The sequence below is a fragment of the Leuciscus leuciscus genome (genome assembly GCF_965113295.1).
Source record: "Leuciscus leuciscus genome assembly, chromosome: 13".
Classification (NCBI taxonomy): Eukaryota; Metazoa; Chordata; class Actinopteri; order Cypriniformes; family Leuciscidae; genus Leuciscus; species Leuciscus leuciscus.
The window spans coordinates 28,193,094-28,215,561 of NC_138737.1; the positions used below are offsets into that span (position 1 = coordinate 28,193,094).

Below are 22,468 nucleotides of genomic sequence, written 5' to 3' on the forward strand. Positions count from 1 at the left end.
TGGTATGCTCTTTGCAAGGAAAGGAATTTTTCAACTGATGCAAATGTACCATTTGTATACCACTAATGTAACACAGAGGGATAGTGGATTGTACAATGTGTAAGCATTAGGTATACATTCCATTTTTAAACATAAGCAACATGTTTTTCTACCTTACAAGGAAGTTGAAAGTAGTTCAGTTGTGTATTTAAGCTCAATCCTTATGGTACTACGGCAGAGAAACACGGAAACGCATAGACCTTGCATGAATATAACATCATCTCAGAGTTTCTCTCCTGATATATGAGAATAAAGATTTTTCGGTGACACTTTATAATAATGTTCAGTTGTAAGTCATTTATAAGTGGTTAGTTAATGATGAACTAATCATTTACAAAACATTCATTAATGATTAGCAAGTGATATACTAACATTTTATGTATGTTTTGTCAATTCCGTTACAACATCTACAAGTGATTAGTAAATGATTTACTAATTATTTACGAAACATCACTATGCGTTCATAAATGATTAAGTGATATATTCCCTATTTGGTTACACTTTACAATAAGGTTCCATTAGTTAACATTAGTTAATGCATTAGTTAACATGAATTAACCATGAACAGCACCTCTGTTCAGCATTAGTTTGTTAACGTTAACTCACACATGTACTAATGCATCAATTCACATTAACAGCATGGTTAGTTAACATTAGTTAATGCATTAGTTAACATGAACCATGAACAATGCCTGTATAGCTTTACTGTTTTGTAAGGTTAACTCACTGTATATATTTACATTAGTTTACGTAGCTGTTGACATTTGACTAAGTATGAACATTTCTAACCCACCATGTTACCCTAAATGTAAAAATACTGTTGTGTACCTTATCAACACTCTTTTATATATATAATGCATTGATTTGTTGGTAAACATAATTCTACAGCAGAAAAATATGTTGTTCATGTTTATACGCACTTTACTATCATTACTTGCATTCAAATAATTATTTATTAATGGATTGAGTGAACCTTATTGTAAAGTGTACACTATTTCAACATTAACTGATGTGTTACTAACATTTGTAGACTCTTTATTAACATGACTTACCATTATTAAAGCATTTATTAATGGAATTTATGAACCTTATTGTAAAGTGATGTACTAACATTTGTAGATTTGTTACAAAGCAGTGATTATTGATTTTACTGAACCTTAAATGAGTGAAAGTCACACATTCACACATCACTTGCATTTTCAAAACCTTTACTACATTACATAACAATGGAATCAATTAACAATGCATGTTTTATTAGTAGATGTCATAGATGTTGTTTTAGTAGGTCCTCTGTCCTATTTCCTCTAAGACGCCATTATTTTTCCTTCGTAAGTTAACCATGCTCTTTCCAGATTTTGTGTATGGCTGCCTGTTATTGGATCTACAAAATACTGATTATGCTTCACAGGAAAATGGTTATAGCCAAGGTTGGTTAGTACCCCTCTGTTAGCACGCCATTCATCACTAAGTATGGAACTTCCAGTATGCACATGTCGTACGATATGGTGATTTCGGGGCCTTCGATGAACGAGTTTTAGAATAGGCTTGCTATTTCTTGGTGCAACCCCCAGCATCCCAAAGACTCACTTTCTTCTACGCCAAGTCTTTGCGAACCTTCCACGTCCATACTGAAAAACAAGTATACAACTATACAATATTTAAAAATACAAATGTTTTGGGGGGGTTTTTTTGCTTCATTTTTCAAATGCCAAAAAAGTCCATATCAACATCACCCCTAACAGTTACCTCTTAAGGTTTACTTAGTTAAAAATTTTAATTAAAAATCTTTTTATTTCTACTATTTCTACTACTTTAAAAAATCAGTTATTTCTACTATTCAAACCAGGATCAACCGTTTTCTTGATGGTTTCATTTGTAAAACTTAATTAGTATCTAAAGTTAGCTAGTTGATAAACGTGCATAATTTACCGGATTTTTCTGTGCGTTCATCCCGAGACAGTTTTTTCTTCTGTCTCCCTCTGGTCTGATGGTTTAAATTGTCATCCGTCAGTCCACTCTCCATCATCAAACTTGCTTTGGCATTCAACACCTGTTTATCAGTCTCCGCTGGCCGCTCTATTTGTATTTTATTTGTATTTTTTTTGGCGCAAAGTGCTGAAGGATTGTGGGTAGTGTAGTTTTTCTTTAAATGAACTGCAGATATTAAGCTTCTTTTTTTTAACGAAGTTGAAATAACAATGACTGGTGGCATCTATACAATAACATATCAGCGTTTAACATTTTGAAAGTGAATAATACGTTTGTCTTGTTTTGATTTAAAATTGTATTGCTAAAAATCTCTCGGGATTTTTACTTCCGGAACCGGAACGCTACGCTACTTCCTGATGAAAAGCTGTCTATAGATGGGTTTCCGTTTCTCGAATTACCCATCTACTCTGCGGCGCGCCGCCATGTTGTGTGTCAAAGCTGTCAGTAAGCCACTGGGAGACACGGCTCATTCACTGTCCTGCATTAATAGAAAGCCAGTTAATATAAAGTATTTTTGACTCTTTTGTGTTGAGATAACGATGACAAATTCCTCCAAACCTGGCGACAAGGTGAAGGTTATTTACAGGGACACATTAGACGATGTTTGCAAGGCAAGATATGACGAGAATGTGCGAGTTAAAATTTTATGTGGTCGCATTTGTGCGAGTGCATGGTCATGTACTACTCAGTTAAATTCACGCATGAATTCTCCTGCATTGAACTTGTTTTAGCGCCCGCCAAAGTGAATTTTTGTCCCGCCAAAGTCTTATTTAATCGGTGAGTAATGTAGATGAACTGGGCGCATGTTTAACTGAAAGAACGAGCAGAGAGAGAGAGCCGGTCGCGCACGCGCACTCCCTCTCTCTTCGGAGCCAGGCGAAAGTGTAAACAAGACTTCACCGTCTCCAAACTAAGCGCTGTCTTGCTCTCTCTCCCTCGTGGAAAAGTTAGTCTGGAGCCCTGCATTCACGGTTCACATCGCTGTAGCCAGAACCTAATGATAGGACAACCCAGGGAGTTCGTTATGATTGATGAGAGCAACTTCCGTCACAAGCGTAAGGTAATTTAAATATTCCCATAAAATGTATGCCATTTATTTTAGATTAATAACCTTAGTTATGTTTGTGAAGTTGTGTTTTACATTATGTACTTTGTACATTTGGCAAAATTTGCAATTTTGCTAAACAAAAAACAAAGAGTGTTAAGTGTTAAGTTCAAAGAGTGTTAGATTGATTGTTAGGCTGATGAGTGTTAGAATGTGTAGAAGGATTGCATTGTTTTGAATGATGTATGCCTTGTTTCCACTGAGCGGTACAGTACAGTACGATTCGTCATGGTAAACCCTGCCTACAGTAGGCCGACCCTTACTTGATTGGCACGGTGTATGCCTGAAAGAAACGAACAATATAATTCTTGTAAAGTAAAAAACAACACAGAAAATAACAATGGAGGACATACAGTATAGCAGATCTTGTTCTTGCTTCTCGGCTGTTCTTCTGTTTGTCACAAGAAGAAATGGTATTGTGTTTCAACTGTATTAAAAAATGGCTCCTCTTGTGTTGTCATTCCTCTTGTAGCAGGCGCAAGCGACGATCATCTGTCAACAAATCAACGTTCTGCTAACTCCACCCTTTAGTACCGGACTTACTGTGCTAGGTACCCCAACGAAAGGGTCTCAAAAAAGTGGTACGGTATGGTTCAGTTCAGAATTAGGGTATCATTCACATCTTCTGACACGACAAAAATTGCCGTACGGCTCAGTGGAAATGAGGCATTAAATAAATTTGAAAGCTTTGTATTTTTAAATACTGTATAGTTGTATACTTGTTTTTCAGTATGGACGTGGAAGGTTCGCAAAGACTTGGCGTAGAAGAAAGTAGGTCTTTGGGATGCTGGGGGTTGCACCAAAAAATAGCAAGCCTATTCTAAAACTCGTTCATCGAAGGTCCTGAAATCACCTTATCCCACATATTGTACGACATGTGCATCCTGGAAGTTCCATGGCTTGCTTACAGAGGGGTACTAACCAATCTTGGCTATAACCATTTTCCTGTGAAGCATAATCAGTGTTTTGTAGATCCAATAACAGGCAGCCATACACAAAATCTGGAAAGAACATGGTTAACTTACAAAGGAAAAATATGGCGTCTTAGAGGAAATAGGACAGGACCTACTAAAACAACATCTAAAGCTGATAGAGTGGACTTACTGGCTTGGAAATCGGCACAAAAATGGTCCTCTTGGAAGACTGTTGAAGGATATTCATAGAAAATATCACCTTTAAAACACAAAGCTGATAACTCCCGAAGCCCATTATTTCTCCAGCCTAACTTGACCATGCTGGCTCACTCCCAGATCATCCTTATTTTTACTCTTTTGAAACACCTCTTCCATAGTCCCATTCATTTATACAAACAGTATATATATTTCCATATTTATATATTTCTTATTTTGTACATTTTGTAATTTTGCTGCAGATGATTTTTCTTGCTTACTTTAAAAAACACTACAGTTGTACAAATGAATTTCCAATTGTCTTTTTATTCATTTGTAATATGTATACATTGTTAATTGATACCATTGTTATGTAATGTAGTAAAGGTTTTGAAAATGCAAGTGATGTGTGAATGTGTGACTTTCACTAAGGTTCAGTAAAATCAACAATCACTGCTTTGTAACAAATCTACAAACGTTAGTACATCACTTTACAATAAGGTTCATAAATTCCATTAATAAATGCTTTAATAATGTGTAGCATATATGGGCTATGAATCATTCGTTCGTTTTATTCTGAATGAACAAATTCGGACTTTCTGTGTTTTCTAAGCACATTCCTTCCCAAAACGTTCTTTGCTAAGCTTACTAAAGCTTGTAACCTCCTGACTCCCAAATATATATCATACGTCGGCTCCAGAGATACTGGAGCAAATAGACTTTTACGACACTAAATTGCACCTCAGAGACACTCCAGAACCTGAAACTAACATTCCTCTCTGCACCCAGGAGATAACGAAACATTCTCCTGCTACGTGACATCACACCCCCACACACACACAAACATCCCTTTGTGTTTAAAATTAGGATAGAATATCCTTTAATAAGTACATTATGCATGTGAGATTAGTTTTTGCTTTATAATAGAGGTGTAGTTTTCTAATGCGTAGCCTTGAATCATAAATGTTTTGGTTTAAGAATGTTCACTAACTTTCTCTGGCAACTGCCTTACTACAACTAGCTGGACCAGCGACAAGCATACTAGAGGCAGAGCAAGAACGCGCAAGTGTTTTTGCCAGAATACTCTGTTCACCCTGTTATTTCATTGTTGTATTTTAGTCAAGGTAAGCCTATCTTCGATCCTCTTGTTATTTTGTATTTTTAACTTCACATAATTCTGTATTTTAGAGAGACGCGTTGGCACAATTAACAACAGCCGCGAGTGAAAATTAAAATTATTGTTACATTTGCACTTAAGCCTTTGCTCCTAGCAGGTTGGAATTGCCACATTTTCGCGTTATTTACACTTAATTGCCCGACCGAAACAGCATCTGTAAGAATAGCTTTAAATAGAGACATTTCAGATCATTCCAGCAGGACCAGCGACAAGCATACTAGAGGCAGAGCAAGAACGCGCAAGTGTTTTTGCCAGAATACTCTGTTCACCCTGTTATTTCATTGTTGTATTTTAGTCAAGGTAAGCCTATCTTCGATCCTCTTGTTATTTTGTATTTTTAACTTCACATAATTCTGTATTTTAGAGTTGGCACAATTAACAACAGCCGCGAGTGAAAATTAAAATTATTGTTACATTTGCACTTAAGCCTTTGCTCCTAGCAGGTTGGAATTGCCACATTTTCGCGTTATTTACACTTAATTGCCCGACCGAAACCGCTGTACTCACTCAAGCGGTGAAAGCATTATCCGTATATCTGTGTAATTTGCGTGCTGTCGCGGAAGCGTCAGCGGAAGCGTTCAGCTCTCGTGTTCAGCCTCCTCGTGTGAAGACCGACTCGGGAAAAGACCAGCGACTCTACCTGCGCGACTCCACCGAGCAAGGACACCAGAAAGGCACTTACGTATCTTCTCTTCCCTCTACTTACCTTATTGTTCACCTTAATCAACATGTGCTTTCAATACATTCCTGTTATCTCTCGGCACCGTCCTTTCATCACGCGCAATAGGCAGCGCAATACTGCCAATCTGCGTCCCATCCCCACATCCTCACATACTCCTCTCTCTCTTTCCGTGGGTCTATGGAATTGTCAGTCAGCAGTCAATAAAGCTGACTTCATTCCAGCCTTTGCATCTCATTCTACTCTTAGTATCTTGGGGCTGACTGAGACCTGGATTCGTCCAGAAGACTCAGCAACCCCTGCCGCTCTCTCTAGCAATTTCTCCTTCTCCCACTCCCCTCGCCAGTCTGGGAGAGGTGGGGGTACAGGGCTTCTCGTTTCTAACAATTGCAAATACTCCACGCTCTCTTCTCTATGCAACAACAACTCATTTGAATATCATGCTATTACACTTACAACTCCCATTAAAATCCATATTGTAGTCATTTATCGCCCCCCAGGTCAGCTGGGTAACTTTGTAGATGAGCTGGATGTGCTGCTGTCCACTTTCCCTGAGGACGGCACCCCACTTCTAGTCTTCGGTGACTTCAACATTCATCTCGAAAAGCCACATGCAACAGACTTCACCTCTCTCCTAGACTCCTTCGATCTCAAACGACTTATCACCACAGCTACTCACAAATCAGGCAACCAACTGGACCTGGTTTACACACGCAACTGCACCACAGAAAACATCCTGGTGACACCTCTCCACGTTTCAGATCATTTCCTCATTACTTTCAGTCTACAACTCTCTACCCCTGCACCCCCACCCCCACCACCAGTCACTTTCAGACGAAACCTGCGCTCACTTTCCCCCTCCCATCTCTCCTCTGCCGTGTCATCCTCTCTTCCCCCACCCTCACAATTCTCATCTCTGGATGTGAATACCGCAACGGACACCTTATGCTCCACTCTAATCTCTTCTCTAGACATTATCTGCCCTCTCTCCACCAGGCCAGCACGCACTACTCCCTCTAACCCCTGGTTATCTGAGGTTCTTCGGGAACACCGGACCGAACTCAGGGCAGCGGAGAGGAAATGGCACAAATCAAAAGATGCATCTGACCTGAGTATGTATCAATCTCTCCTCTCCTCCTTTTCTGTTGATGTTCATGCTGCAAAATCTTCATACTTCCACAACAAGATCAACAGCTCCTCCAACACACGATTACTCTTCAAGACATTCAACTCTCTCCTCTGTCCACCTCCACCACCTCCCGCCTCCTCCTTAACTGCTGACGATTTTGCGACCTTCTTCACCAACAAAACAACAGCTATCAGCAGTCAGTTCTCAGCTCCACACACACAGGAACCCAGACCGACCCCTTCCACAGCCAATACCCCTCTGTCCTCCTTTTCTTCGCTAACCGAGGAAGAAGTATCTACACTTCTCCTCTCCAGTCACCCTACCACCTGCACGCTTGACCCCATCCCCTCACACCTTCTACAAGCCATCTCTCCCACACTTCTACCATCACTCACACACATCATCAACTCATCCCTCCACACTGGCACCTTCCCTACAGCATTCAAGCAGGCTCGGGTTACTCCACTGCTCAAAAAACCAACGCTAAACACATCATTGGTAGAGAATTACAGACCTATCTCTCTCCTACCATTCATTGCGAAGACACTTGAAAGAGCTGTCTTCAACCAACTAACATCCTTCTTGTCTCTAAACAACCAGCTGGATGTCAACCAATCTGGCTTCAAGAAAGGACATTCAACTGAGACTGCATTACTGTCAGTCACAGAAGCCCTACGGATCGCAAAAGCTGCTTCCAAATCTTCAGTCCTCATTCTCCTGGATCTGTCTGCTGCCTTCGACACGGTGAATCATCAGATCCTTCTGTCCACCCTCTCATCACTGGGCATCACAGGAACTTCACTCCACTGGTTTGAGTCCTATCTCACAGGTAGGTCCTTCAAGGTCGCATGGAGAGGCGAGGTATCCAGAGCACATCAGCTGACCACAGGGGTTCCCCAGGGTTCAGTTCTTGGTCCCCTCCTCTTCTCCATCTACACCACATCACTGGGACACATCATACAGGCACACGGTTTTTCCTACCACTGCTATGCTGATGACACACAGCTCTTCCTCTCCTTTCAACCAGATGATCCCACAGTAGCTGCACGGGTCTCAAGCTGTCTGGCGGACATCTCCACATGGATGAAGGAACATCACCTGCAGCTCAACCTGGCAAAGACTGAGCTTCTCGTCCTCCCTGCCAATCCATCTCTACAGCACGACTTCACCATCCACCTAGAGTCATCATTAATCACCCCATCAAGATCGGTCAGAAATCTTGGAGTAACGTTTGATGACCAGCTGACCTTCACAGATCACATTTCAAAGACAGCTCGATCATGCAGGTTTGCACTGCACAACATCAGGAAGATCAGGCCTTTCCTAACTGAGCATGCAACACAACTTATCGTCCAGGCCCTGGTCATCTCTAGGCTTGACTACTGCAATGCCCTTCTGGCTGGACTCCCAGCATGTGCGACCAAACCCCTACAGATGATCCAGAATGCTGCAGCTCGTCTTGTCTTCAACGAGCCCAAGAGGGCCCACGTCACTCCTCTGTTCATCTCTCTGCACTGGCTACCTCTAGCTGCTCGCATCAAGTTCAAGGCACTGACGCTTGCTTACAGAACTATCACAGGCTCAGCTCCCTCCTACTTTCACTCACTCCTACGAGTCTACATCCCTACCAGACACCTACGATCGGTCAACGAGCGACGTCTCGTGGTTCCATCACAGAAAGCCACAAAATCACTTTCCAGAACATTCTCATTTACAGTTCCATGCTGGTGGAACGCTCTCCCCACACTCATCCGGAATGCAGAATCCCTGACAACATTCAAAAAACAGCTGAAAACCAATCTCTTCCGTGAGCACTTAACCTTATAGAGAAAAAAAATAAAAATAAAAAAAATAAAATAATCCTTTCCCTTTGAAACATCACTTATCAGGCTTATGCTACTCTGAATAATACCTGAACTTCGTATTTTGAGCACTTCCTGCGTTGTTGTTGCTTTTGCCTCTTTATGATGACTCGCTGAATTTAGTCCTAATTTGTAAGTCGCTTTGGATAAGGGCGTCTGCTAAATGACTAAATGTAAAATGTAATGTAAATGTAGTGTACATCACAGTTTGGGTAAGCCTTATTTCTAGCCATGTAACAAACTTTAAAATGCTTATGTATATCTTAGGTAACTTTGTGTATTCCTATAATCTTTCATATGACATGTTTTATATCATTTTAAATCTTGAGACTTAACGGAGTTGAATCTCGATAATAGTTTGCAATGATATGATTATTACTATATGAATCGTCTTACTAGAGTATTAAGACAACACCATAACTCCCACGAGTGGGTGTCTCCCCCAGAGACAAAGGACATTTTTCCCGCTTCAGATCTTTGGACGTTCATTGGTTGTTCGTGCGAACAGAGGCGTGAACCCATCCTCTCCATAAGAGGCTGACACTGAAGTCTCTCGGAGAGCACTTTTTCTGTGAGAGGTTTTCAAGGTCCATGGCTCCCTTTTAGGGAGCATTCTCCATTTTCTCTTTTATTTCCTTTAAGTCTTTTCTTTATTTTCGTCTTTGGACTCTACCTACGTTCAGTGAAGCGAACGTAGCCGGCAACCTCAACTTTAAAGAGACTTGAACATCCCGCGCTCGCCAGGAAAAGACGAAAGAGCATGCCCCGCTCTTAAGGAAACCCACGCGCAACTCTGCGTCACTCCCGACCTATCTTTTCTTTCCTTTACTAAGTTTATTTCCATATTTGCCTCTCCCTCCACAAAGGGAGATGAACTCTGAATCACTTATTTGGTAACCACGTTCGGTGAACCTTTAAACTTCGCGCGAGTCTGCTCGCACCGGAAGACACGAAAGAGCACGCCCTGCTCCTAAGGAAACACACGCACGACCCTGCGTTCTTCAGCAACAAAGAGAACCAATTTGCAAGATAAGTTTATTGAACTTTTAATGTAATCTGATTTCTTGTTGTCTCTCAAAGGTTACCTGGCCTGTGATTTTGCGTAACTGTGATCTTTCTTTGATCGCACATGTATAGTTTCACTTTCTCTCATATCTCTCATTTTCCGGTCTCATCTCTCTCATTGTCCAATCTCTCTCTCTCTCTCGCATTTTCGTTATTCGCTTAGTCTTGTATTTGTTTACGTGTTCTGTATATACATACATATTTACTCTGTGTGAATCGTAGTTATGTATTCATTAGTTCAATTATTAAATTCCATATATTCCTGATTGTCTCAATGCTCATTTAACAAAGTCAATGAAGATGTTTTGATCTTAAGCTACATGCTTTATCTTGTTACGACTTCAGTAACCTAATTTTATAAACACAGAGAGTTGGTTTTTTTCAAGGCCAGAAAAAGATACTCTTTCTTGCGTTTGTAAGAAGGATAATTTTCTTTGAGAAGTTGATAAGTTAATCTTACGTTTAATGTTTGCTGGACAAACAGATTGTTTGATAACTAAATTAATTCCATTAAAAGTTATCCCATAACTTCGATTTGAAATAAGACTATCGATGTAGTAATGACGAACCATAACCCGTTATGGTAATCATTCATATATCGATTTCAGCTTCGATAAATTAAGGTAACTGTAATATGCAAAATATGAATCATATTCATGATGAATTATTAAAATTCCCTGTAGATCATTTGAGCTATTTGTTAATGTACAACCCAGTGTTCTTACAGTATTTTGGTGGAGGAAAATGCGGGGCATCTCAAACTATTGTTTTATGAGCAATTCAGTTTCAATCTGTTTATATGGTTATTTATAATTTTTGTGCGTTATGAAATTATGAAATTGTGAGATAAGTCGCAAAAACACGAACTCACTCCTAACTGAATAAGGCAAAAAGCCGAAGTCGGTAACGTTACATTTTTAACAAGTTGCTAAAATATGCCTAGACAATTTTAACACTGTTAAATGTGAGTAAACTGCAGTCCATAATATGAACCTGTGCCTGTAAAGACGAAACAAACTCTTTGCAGTGTACATGTTAATATTAATAAACCGCCTATTAAGACGAAGGAATCTCTTTCTAGTGCGAGACGTAAGTCTGATCGGGGCGAGTCCCCCGCGAGTGCATTTGTGTGTTTTTGCAGCGAAAAGAATCCTGCAGACACCCTTCTGTGCAGTTAACTGACACAGAAAGATCCGCTGAGATCTGAATTGTTTTTCTATTTGTGATTGTTGCAGAAAATCAGGACGTGACGCGAGCTGAAAGCCCTTAGCTTTGAATCACATGAAAATTGGGTGTAATTCCACTGACTAAACACCAGAGGGCATACCTTAAGTTTTACAATCTCCAATTACGCCCCGCCTTCTGATTTCCGCCTACACGAGCGCAACTACCACATCTCGTGGTCGGTATAAGATAATGCTCTCTTACCACTAAATTCTTTTTCCCTGTGATAGGCTAAGTACAGTAGTGTCTAAACACTAAATAATTATTCGCATTTACAGCTTGGCTTGTGCAAATATTATTTCATGTTAGACACATTTTTCTGCTTTTGACTGGTACATTTACTTTGAGTTTGGTTCAAAACAAGATTTGAATTAAAACTTAAATTAAATCCCAGCACAGCCCACTTAGAAGTCCACCACCTAGTGGCCGTTCCAGATAATGCTCTCTTATTGCGAATGTCTATTTCCCTGTTATTATTGAATTAAAGGTAGGGTAGGTAGGAATTTTATAAAAAAACTTTTTTCCAAATGTGTTTAAACTTTCTATATATATCAATACATAATTAAAATGTAAGTACTCTGAAAAAAAGAGTATAAAAATCGAGTGACTCTAGACCGTTTAATCTGCATTAAACACAGCTCATTATTTCCATTCGGGACGAAACAAAGGATTGGCTTAGGCGACTGTCACTCTCTCGCAACCATGGCAACCACCCTTTTGCCACACAGGATCTGCCCACTTGCGCGCACCCGTTTGATTTGAGAAATTCAAGAGGCACGGAACCTAGGAATAGCAAAAAAATGGCAGAGGAATAGCAAAACAATGGCAGAGAAAGAGCAATCAAAATTCACATTACTGGCATATGCAGTTAGCGAGGGCAAAAAAGGAAGACAGTACTAGAAAAGGTAATGAACAAAAAGTCTTTGGATAAACAAAGAAATAAAACGCGTGTCAATATCCTTGGACCCTAGTTGCACGGCCTCTTGCACGACCTCCTCTGCTTCGCCCTCGACCCCGGACCTGTCCTCGAGCTGACGATGCGGTACTTGTCTCTGGAGTGTAGTCATCAGAGTCATCAATTCTTTCATTATGGAAACTCTTACATGCAGAACACCATATATGTTATGAATCTTACACGAAATTCATCTTCATCACAGTGTAACTGATGGTAATGGAAAAACGTGTATCAATGCAACCTGTTTTTAGCTTTGCCTTATAGATATAACTAGCTCGTTAGCGAATCAAAAAATATATATTTTAAACTTTACCAATATCAATATGCTAGCTTGATAGTAAGTACTAAAATACATCTTATTTGTTTATATTCATTATGATAAAGTTAGATTTTTTTTATTACATGTGATTCTGACATGATGTCACTACATGCACTGTGCTCCTTCCTCTCCGCTCGTCTCAGGTAAATAATGCGTCTTCCAGTTCAGCGGTCGGAGTTGCTCGTTCATGTGTTTTGGGGGCGTGGCTTTGGAAGGAGCCCAGAAGGGAGGGGGTGGAGTGAATGGAAATAATGAGCTGTCTTTAAAACAGTCGTGAGAGGTCTACAGACACTCGATTTTTATACTTCCTTTTTCAGAGTACTTACATTTTAATTATGTATTGATATATAAATAAAGTTTAAACAAATTTGGAAAAGAAGTTTTTTAGACAATTCCTACCTACCCTACCTTTAAATGTCTAGGCTCCAAATAATTATTCGCATTTACAGCTTGGCTTGTGCGAATATTGTTTCGTGTTAGACAATTTTTCCCTGCCGTTGACTGGTCACACTTACTTTGACTTTGATTCAAACATGATTTGAATTAAAATGTAATTGTCTAATGCTGCGTTCACACCGGACGCGAATAGCGCGTCAAATTCGCGCCTGCCGCGTCTAGTTTGACGCTTGACCACTTTGTGTTAATTCGCGTGTCTAACGCGCGTAAAAACAAAAGTTTGAAGCGAAATTTACGCGCGTCAGAGGTGAAAGTTTTGGCGGCCATCTTTTTTAGATGTTTATCGAGCATTAGCATTAGCATTAATCGAGAGAGTCACCGCTCGTATATGCTCTGGAGAGCAGAAACAGCTGCGTAGAGTCCACCAGACCCTCCGGAGGGTTTCAGGAGTTTCACAATTTGCTCCAGGAACTAGGTTTGATGGACCTAACGGTGAGGACGCTGACGAGGACAGCGTAGGCCGTATAAGGCCTCGGCCTCGAGTGGTCTATGCCTGTCGAGCCCGCGCTCTACAGCCCGGCACGAGGTTCACCCTCGCCCCCACCCACCTAAACATTTATTTTAGTTTTGATAATAAATGGAGCCAGCCTCCAAAAGTGAAACCTGTCCTGTGATTTTTTTAACAAAGTTTTTATACACTAAATTGTGTTTGTTGTCTTTACATTAGAATAATAATGTTTCATATAATCTAGAATAGATATGGAATAAATAGCATTCAAAACAAAATGAGTATCTCTCATATATTGAAATCGAGTTTTTATGTGAAAGATTTGCTTTGCACACCAAGCATTCTAGTCATATTACAAAATAATTTATTGAGGCCAAACATAAAATAACATTATAAACTGTCACTTCACCACGTGACAGCAGCAAGCAGGCTCCTGATTGGTTAACGCGGCGCGAATTGACGCAGAAGTTCAGATTTTTCAACTCGGGCGGCAGACGCGAATTCGCGTCAAACACGAGAATGCACAAATAGCACTACATAAAACATTTGCGCGGCAGACGCTCAATTCGCGCCATTTGCGCGAACTTGACGCTCGAATGAGGCGTATTCGCGTCTACCGCGCCGCACTCTACGCCTCATTCGCGCCGCAGGAATTTTTTACGCGCGTAACGCGTCTTTGCATTGACTTAACATTGAAATCACTCGCGCCTGACGCGCTATTCGCGTCCGGTGTGAACGCACCATAATAGTGTAAATTAAGTGTCTCAAGTCAACCACTGAGTGAGAGCCCACTTAGAGGGAAGTCCGCCATCTAGTGGCTGTCTCCTGCTAGGTCGGTTCAAAGCTTTCAGTCTCTCTCTTGTCTCTCTTTTCAATTCTGTTGTGAATTGTGTATTTCTCCTTTTACCCTTTTCGATTATTTTATAATTTTTAATGAAACTTCACTGTTCTCGTTAATTATTAGAGGATATCATCCTGATTTTTCAATCCCCTTTACGTGCTTATTTAAATTTGATTTTAAACCCGTTTTGAACTTGAATTTAAATTGTGTTTGTCTGTCAGCCACTGATATTCACTTGGAGGAAACAGCGCCACCGGGTGGCCTTGTGAATACTAAGTCGGCATCACTTTTTTTTTTTCCTCCTTCCACTCTTTTGAAGTGTGCATTTATTTCCTACCTTTCCCTTTTGATTACCTCATAATTATTAATGATACCTTACGGTTATCGTTGGTTGTTATAGGATATTCTGATTTTCCTTTTAATTCTTACCTGCTTATTTTAAATTTTAATTTAAACAAGTTTTGAATTTTAATTTTAATTAAGTTGTCTGTACAATCAGGTGGACCACGACTGAAAGAGCACGCCTCCTTGTGGCGCAAACCCACTACTGCGGCCTGCCTCTTCTCCTGGGTTCATTCCGTCTTTTCTTTTTTTTTTTACTTTATTTTATGTAGGTTGTTTTGATAATTACAATCAATTATCATAATTTCCTTTTTGTTTTATTATTATTTAGGAAAGCCTTTGACTTCTATCGCTGCCTACTTAATTACTCAATGTGGTTTAGTAAAAAAACTTAATCCCCGTTAAGTTCACTTGTTCATCCATTTGTATGTATTTTTAGGTAAGCACTTTGCACTGTGGTGAGTTGCAGCAATCTCTGATTGGGTTCCCGCAAGCGAAGTGGCCCGACCGGCGTTACTGACGCGTGGCCATGCGTGAGTTTCGGACACTTCCAAATCCCGTACCATCGTTGCGGCACGCAACTGCGATCAGCAATTTGGCACCCCAAAGGTCAACCACACCAGCCGACACACAAAGCAATTTTGGGACAATAAACCCGAACTGAGGCCTAAAAGTGGGCCACTCCTCTGAGAGTTCCGGGCGAAAACCCAATTTTGCCGTGTTGTCTGGCTGGGGACACCTTGGTGTTGCCAGGTTGTGTTTTAAAGTCGCAAGTTGTTTGAGAGGGCGCAGCGAGGTACAGGGAGAAAACGAAGTTGCCCGAGAACACTGCGGTCAAGTGTTGGACACGTCGGAGAGGTTGACTGAGCCACTGGTTCCCACCAGAGTGGCCTCAATTCACCGCAGGTAAACTCAATTTAGTAAAACCCATTCCACTTACTATAAGCCGCAGAATACTAGATATTCCCCCGGATATATTTTAAATGTTTGGCCCATCTCTTCTCTCTAAGCCACACCCTCCTCCTAGGTTTTCTACCCCGATAGCCCCCACTCACCTGTTGGCCCTATCTTAAACCCTAGCAGCAGGCTTAGGCCTCCTTATTCTCCCTAACACATACCGTGTTACTATTGTTATCTCATTTCAAGTATTTTGTTTCGCTTTGATCTTTTCTATCCTTTGTTCTGTTGTGATTTGTTTCTTTCATTTCACCTAGAGACAGTAACCTGTGAGAGCCACCAAGGAAGCTAAATAGTAGAGTGACCACCAGCAGCCGGTGTCACCACGTGACCTGCTAGGCTACTGCCTGTCAAAATCTCTAGTTCAGGTCCTTAGTCGACCCAAGTTAATTGGCTCCGCGAACTGTCTAACTGTTTGCATCAGTTAGCCCCAAAATTCTCATAAACGGCATAGCCCGTATGAGTATAGCTCGTTAACCTTAGAACGAACTTGCATTGGTCTCTTTGTGTGTGTGCTGTGCTTCTCTCACCTACAGTGAGCCAGGATGTCCCGTTCATCCAGTCCAGCAGTCCACGGGGGCAACCTCTCGACATGGTTGAGAGCAATGATGCCCAAGGACGCCAGTGACCTGCAGCATCTGAGCCAAACGCAACTGGACACCGAGCTAGACGAGCTGATAGCACCCGATCCTACCCAAAGCTACAACTACAAAGACTGGGCCAGGATCGCCAGCAGCGTCGCCCACAACATCGTAGCCCAGGCGAGGCTCAGCGAACGGCGCAACATCGACCTGGAGCAGCAAGCAGCAACGCTTAAAGGGATACTCCACTTTTTTGGGAAATAGGCTCATTGTACAACTCCCCCAGAGTTAAACAGTTGAGTTTTACCGTTTTCGAATCCATCCATCCGTCCTTCGGATGAGACGTAAAACCGAGGTCCTGACTCTCTGTGGTCATTAAAAATCCCATGGCACTTCTCGTAAAGAGCAGGGGTGTAACCCCGGTGTCCTGGCCACATTCCACCCATTGGCCCTTACCAATCATGGCCTCCTAATAATCCCCTTCCATTGAATTGGCTCCATCACTCTCTCTCCTCTCTCCACCTATAGCTGGTGTGTGGTGAGCGCACTGGCGCCGTTGTACTGTGGCTGCCGTCGCATCATCCAAGTGGATGCTGCACACTGGTGGTGGTTGAGGAGAGATCCCCTGATATGATTGTAAAGCGCTTTGGGTGTACAGTAGTACATATGAAAGCGCTATATAAATGCCTCATTCATTCATATAAATGCCTCATTCATTCATTCAGCCCATCTCCGGGTCTGGCGGTACCACTTTTAGCATAGCTTAGCATAGATCATTGAATCGGACAGGACCATTAGCATCTCTCTCAAAAAAATGACCAAAGAGTTTCGATATTTTTCCTATTTAAAACTTGACTCTTCTGTAGTTACATTGTGTACTAAGACCGACGGAAAATGTAAAGTTGTGATTTTCTAGGCTGATATGGCTAGGAACTATACTCTCATTCCTGCGTAATAATCAAGAAACTTTACTGCCGTACCATGAGTCCAGCAGGCGTAATGATATGACGCAGCGCCTGAAAATAGTCCCCAGCTCGGTAACTTCCAACGTGACCGGGACTAAGTTTGTCTAACCTATTAGACCTATTTTCAGGCACTGCGTCATATCATTACGCCTGCTGGACTCATGGTACGGCAGCAAAGTTTCTTGATTATTACGCAGGAATGAGAGTATAGTTCCTAGCCATATCAGCCTAGAAAATCACAACTTTACATTTTCCGTCGGTCTTAGTACACGATGTGAAGAGTCAAGTTTTAAATAGGAAAAATATCGAAACTCTTTGGTCATTTTTTTTAGAGAGATGCTAATGGTCCTGTCCGATTCAATGATCTATGCTAAGCTATGCTAAAAGTGGTACCGCCAGACCCGGAGATCGGCTGAATGGATTCGAAAACGGTAAAACTCAACTGTTTAACTCTGGGGGAGTTGTAAAATGAGCCCATTTCCAAAAAAAGTGGAGTATCCCTTTAAGCTTCAAGCAAGAGCCGTCTAGATCAGCTCCTCCTCGAGACCCAGAACCAGCGCGAGAAAGAGGACGCCACAGATCCAGAGCTACAGAAAGAAGTAGAAAGACTTCGAAATGCCCTGCAAGATCTTCGCCTCGACACAAACCAAAGACAGCAGTCGGAGGAAAACACCCGGAAGGAACTCAACGAAAGGCTCCAACGGGCTGAAGCTCTCCTTGAGAGAGCAGAGACTGAAATCCATCAGCTCACTCAGCAGAGACACGATCTCAGAGACGAACTTGACATTGTTCGCAGAGAACTGAGACATTCTTACAGACTTAACAGTGACCGGGAAGGGGAAGAACATCTCACACCGTTTCCCCCTTCCAGCGAGTCCGCGCCTGTCAGCCAAACACCAAAAGCTAAAGGGGGCGGAGCTGTAAAGGGTCAGAATCCTCTCCAGATGGATTGGGCCCCCAGCAACAGCTCTCCTCCCACAAGCCTTGACAAGCTGGCCAGAAACATTCCTACGTTTGCCGGAGACCACAGTGTACATGCGTACCTTCGAGACATTGACTTTCACCTGCAAACTGTCGCCAACGTGACAGCTTGGGACAAATTGTACTTGTTAAGAATCACCTCAAGCAGAGATGTGTGTAGTTTTCTGGATCGTCAACCAGAGACTGTCAAAGCAGACTACCAACAGCTAAAACAAGCTTTGATCCGTGAATTCTCTGATCCAGAATCAGACCAAGGGGTTTATCACGGCACTTGACGTCAAACAGGCCCGACTGGAAACCCCACACTCCTACTCCGTCTCTGAGCACTGCTCAGAGCTAAACACAGAGGGTGCCCAACAACCCCTCAGTCACAGACTTTACCACAGAGAATCAAAACCGTTCCAGGCCAGCAGAGGGCAGCACAACTGTGACGGTGCTCATCCAAAGCATCGGAGCAAGCGCTCTGAAAGATTCTGGGACCAGCATCACCCGCCGTCCAGAACTCCCAGCCCAGACAGCCGGTCCTGGAACCACTCTCTCCAGAACACTGGTAAGCCCAAGTCTTCTTACACAACAGATGAAGACAGTGCAGCCACGTCTGAAACAGCTGAAATCCTGAGGTTGCTGAAAGAGCTCCTTTACAGAAAAACTCGCAAAGAAGACAAGAAAGACGAACCAGACATCTTATGTCTAAGCTTTAGAACTGAAACCAAAACCCTGTCTAACTGCCATCTGACTGAGCCAAGCACCACGAACACTGCTCGTCATCCACAGAGCACAGAGCTAACTGTCACACCACAAGGTGACAGCATCACCCAAGCTCCACAGCTGACAGCTGCACACCCTGAACGAGACAGCACACTTCCTCAAACCAGGTACCACAATCCTAAGGTACCAGAAAATTATGTTTTAGCTATCTGCACCCGCAGCAAGCTACACAAGACCAGTCCCAACCACCCACCGACCGTTACACCTGCCTCGATGCCAATGTTCCTGGGCAACCTCATTGAAAAGGGGGTGAGCAGAAAACTCCACCTGAACATCACGTTGGAAAAGGAAGTGAGCATGGAAGCCCTGATCGACCCAGGATCAGACATTATGGTGATTTCATCTGAACTTTTCAAAAGACTCCAATTTGACGCTAAGAGACAAGATCGAACTCTTTTACCTAAAAACTCGTGAACTGAACGTGCAGTCATACAGCCAGAATGACATCCGGCTTGAACAGGTAGCTCACATTCACCTGACAATTGGTCCTTTGAGTCTAGTCCATCATCTAGTCCTCATCGGCAGACACCTTCTAGATCGCTTTGAACCATTACTGGACCTGAAACAGCTTACAGTCTGGGCTCAAGTACGAGAACTTCACTCCCTCCAGTCACAGCCAGACGGTCAGGTCACAAAGGTCACGAGAACTTCTGCAGAGCCAGACTCTCAGGTCACAGAGTTCACGGGAACTCCCACAGCCAGCCATGAAGACACAGACTCAGCACCAGGTCAAGTTTCAACTGTGCTACCCTGCACCTTACAGCTCACCAAAGACTTTGACACCTGCTGCCCAAAGGTCATGACTGACCTGCAGCTATATGATCAAACCCATGCCCTCGTCAAGCCTGACGCACTGAACAACAAGCTGTGGTCACTTTCAACCCACCCACCCACCCTAAAGAAAGTGAAGATTACACACAGCATAAGAACTTTACCAGATAAACTGCCTACCTCAGAGCCACTTCCGCTGGCTCCACTGTTTGCTAACACAAACAGAACGGACATGCGGGCTTCTGTCACCTACACAAAGACTTTCCTTATTCACCCTCACACGCCGTATGAACTCACTGACATCCATCAAGGCCTTTTGCAGCGCGAGCGCCGATCTAAACGATGTCTAGCATGCCGTCTTTATGTGCAAAAGCTAATGTAAGCTTGGCATGACAGAGTCATGCCCTCTGTCAGCGCAGACCGCCAAGCTGCCCTGTCTTCCGCAATATGATGCCATCGGTCAGGGTTGATGTTAAAGACATTCATATCCCGCTTGACGACATCCTTGAAACGGAGCTTGGGTCGGCCACGAGGGCGATGTCCAACAGCTAACTCCCCATGGAAGATGGACTTTGGGACACGTTCATCCGGCATACGACGCACATGGCCGATCCATCCAAGACGTCTCCTCCGGATTGCGGTGTACAGGTCACTGCTGTTAGTGAGCTTCAGCACGGTGGTGTTTGGGACCCTATCCTGCCATGACAGGCCAAGGATCTGTCGTAGACAACGGAAGTGGAAAGCATTAAGCTTGTGCTCCTCCCGCCGGTATGTAGGCCACGTTTCACTTCCATATAATAAAACAGAGAGCACACAGGATTCATATACGCGCACCTTTACTTTGAGAGAAAGGTGGCTGTTGTTCCAGACACGCGACTGAAGACGCCCAAAGGTTGTTGAGGCACGACCGATCCTGGTATTCAGTTCAGCATCAAGGCTGTTGTTTGCTGTCAGAGTTGAGCCGAGATAGACACATTTTTCGACAACCGACAGCACTGTGCCATTGATGGTGACGTGAGGGGGAGCAGGAACGTTCTGAGCCATCACCACTGCCTTACTGAGGTTTATAGTGAGTCCGAACTCTGTGCAGGCAGCGGCAAAAGAATTGCACATCTCCTGAATTTCTTGTTCAGTGTGAGCCACGAATGCAGCGTCGTCTGCGTAGAGCAACTCGCACACAAGGACGCGCTTCACCCTGGTTCTGGCTCTTAGACGAGCCAGGCTGAAGAAGTTGCCATCACACCTGGTGTGCAGCAGAACCCCACCTGGATCCGGAAACGCCCGTCGCAGCACAGCCGAGAAATAGATGCCAAACAAGGTGGGAGCGAGGACACACCCTTGCTTTACTCCACAGCAGACATCAAACTCATTTGAGCGGGCACCGCTGCACTGTACGGTTGCCCGCATCCCATCATGGAAACCTTCGAGTATTGCCAAAAGAGTTGCCGGACAACCGAGTCGCTGCAGAACGTGGAAGAGACCAGAGCGGCTCACATAATCGAAAGCCTTAGTCAGATCGACAAACACCATGTACAATGGGCATTGCTGTTCCACACACTTTTCCTGAAGCTGGCGTACAGAGAAAATCATGTCCAAGGTCGAGCGACCAGCACGGAAGCCGCACTGACTCTCCGGCAAGCATAAGATACACACAGCATAAGAACTTTACCAGATAAACTGCCTACCTCAGAGCCACTTCCGCTGGCTCCACTGTTTGCTAACACAAACAGAACGGACATGCGGGCTTCTGTCACCTACACAAAGACTTTCCTTATTCACCCTCACACGCCGTATGAACTCACTGACAACCAGTGCCTCAAACCACTGCATTACACCAGGCACATGCTGCGTGCAAAGAACAACATTTTATATTGTGCACCGTCTGACATCACAACGCAAAAGTTTGTAATGTCACGGCGCAAAGGGGGGATAAAGCCAATGTATTTCGATGACGCATCATGTGCTGCACAACGCAGCACCAGAGCCACTGACGAGACACTGAAGCAAGCGTCATGCCAGCAGCGTCGCCCACGAAGTAAAAAGACTGCCCTATCCAACCAAAGACAACCCTTGCTGGCTTCTTCCTCCCCTTTCTCTCTCTCTCTCCCTGTTGTCTGTACCAGGTTGCTGCTGTGGTTCGCCATGCTGTGCTGTCAGCCAACCAGAGAACAGCTGCCACCGAGAGAACAACTGAGACTCATGATCACCGACTGCAGGACCTACCCCCAGCAAGTGCATGTTCGACTCATCCAGCCCTGCCCGGTCTACAGAGCACACTACCCCAGCTCCGTAGCCCAATACATCTGGACAAGTGCCCAATGGACAGAGGACTCCCTCTCTCATGCCGAGGCCAAGGTCAAACACATGCTCAACCAACTTGAGAAAGTGACTGTTGCACAATCGGGACTCCTAAGCACCAACCACCACTCCAGACGGTTCCTGGGAGCGTTGCTCGGAGCCGTGGCTGCCGCCAGAACTCTGTTTAACATTGAATGACCTTGCCCCGACTCAGCTGGTCACAACAACAGACATGCTATGGGAGGTTAGCTCCTCCAATGACAGCCTAGCCACGGGTAGAAGCCCACCGTTAATGATACCCTTAAGCCTCGTGCTAACTGTGCTGGCTTCCGCCATCACCATGCCGGCTGACCCTCTACAAATACACCTGGCCTACTCTCTGGGTAGCGCCATCCCACTCTACGTCGA

General features: G+C 43.3%; 1 protein-coding gene across 1 annotated transcript; it reads left to right on the top strand.

Moving 5' to 3' along the window:
* The first annotated feature begins 6,135 nt into the window (after nucleotides 1–6,135).
* Nucleotides 6,136–17,744, top strand: LOC309512268 (uncharacterized protein). The gene is made up of 4 exons (XM_082187773.1): nucleotides 6,136–7,210; nucleotides 7,828–8,056; nucleotides 8,255–9,269; nucleotides 17,208–17,744. The coding sequence occupies exons 1-2, from the start codon at nucleotides 6,148–6,150 to the stop codon at nucleotides 7,869–7,871; spliced, it is 1,107 nt and encodes a 368-aa protein (XP_082043899.1). The 5' UTR covers nucleotides 6,136–6,147; the 3' UTR covers nucleotides 7,872–8,056; nucleotides 8,255–9,269; nucleotides 17,208–17,744.
* The last annotated feature ends 4,724 nt before the right edge of the window (nucleotides 17,745–22,468 follow it).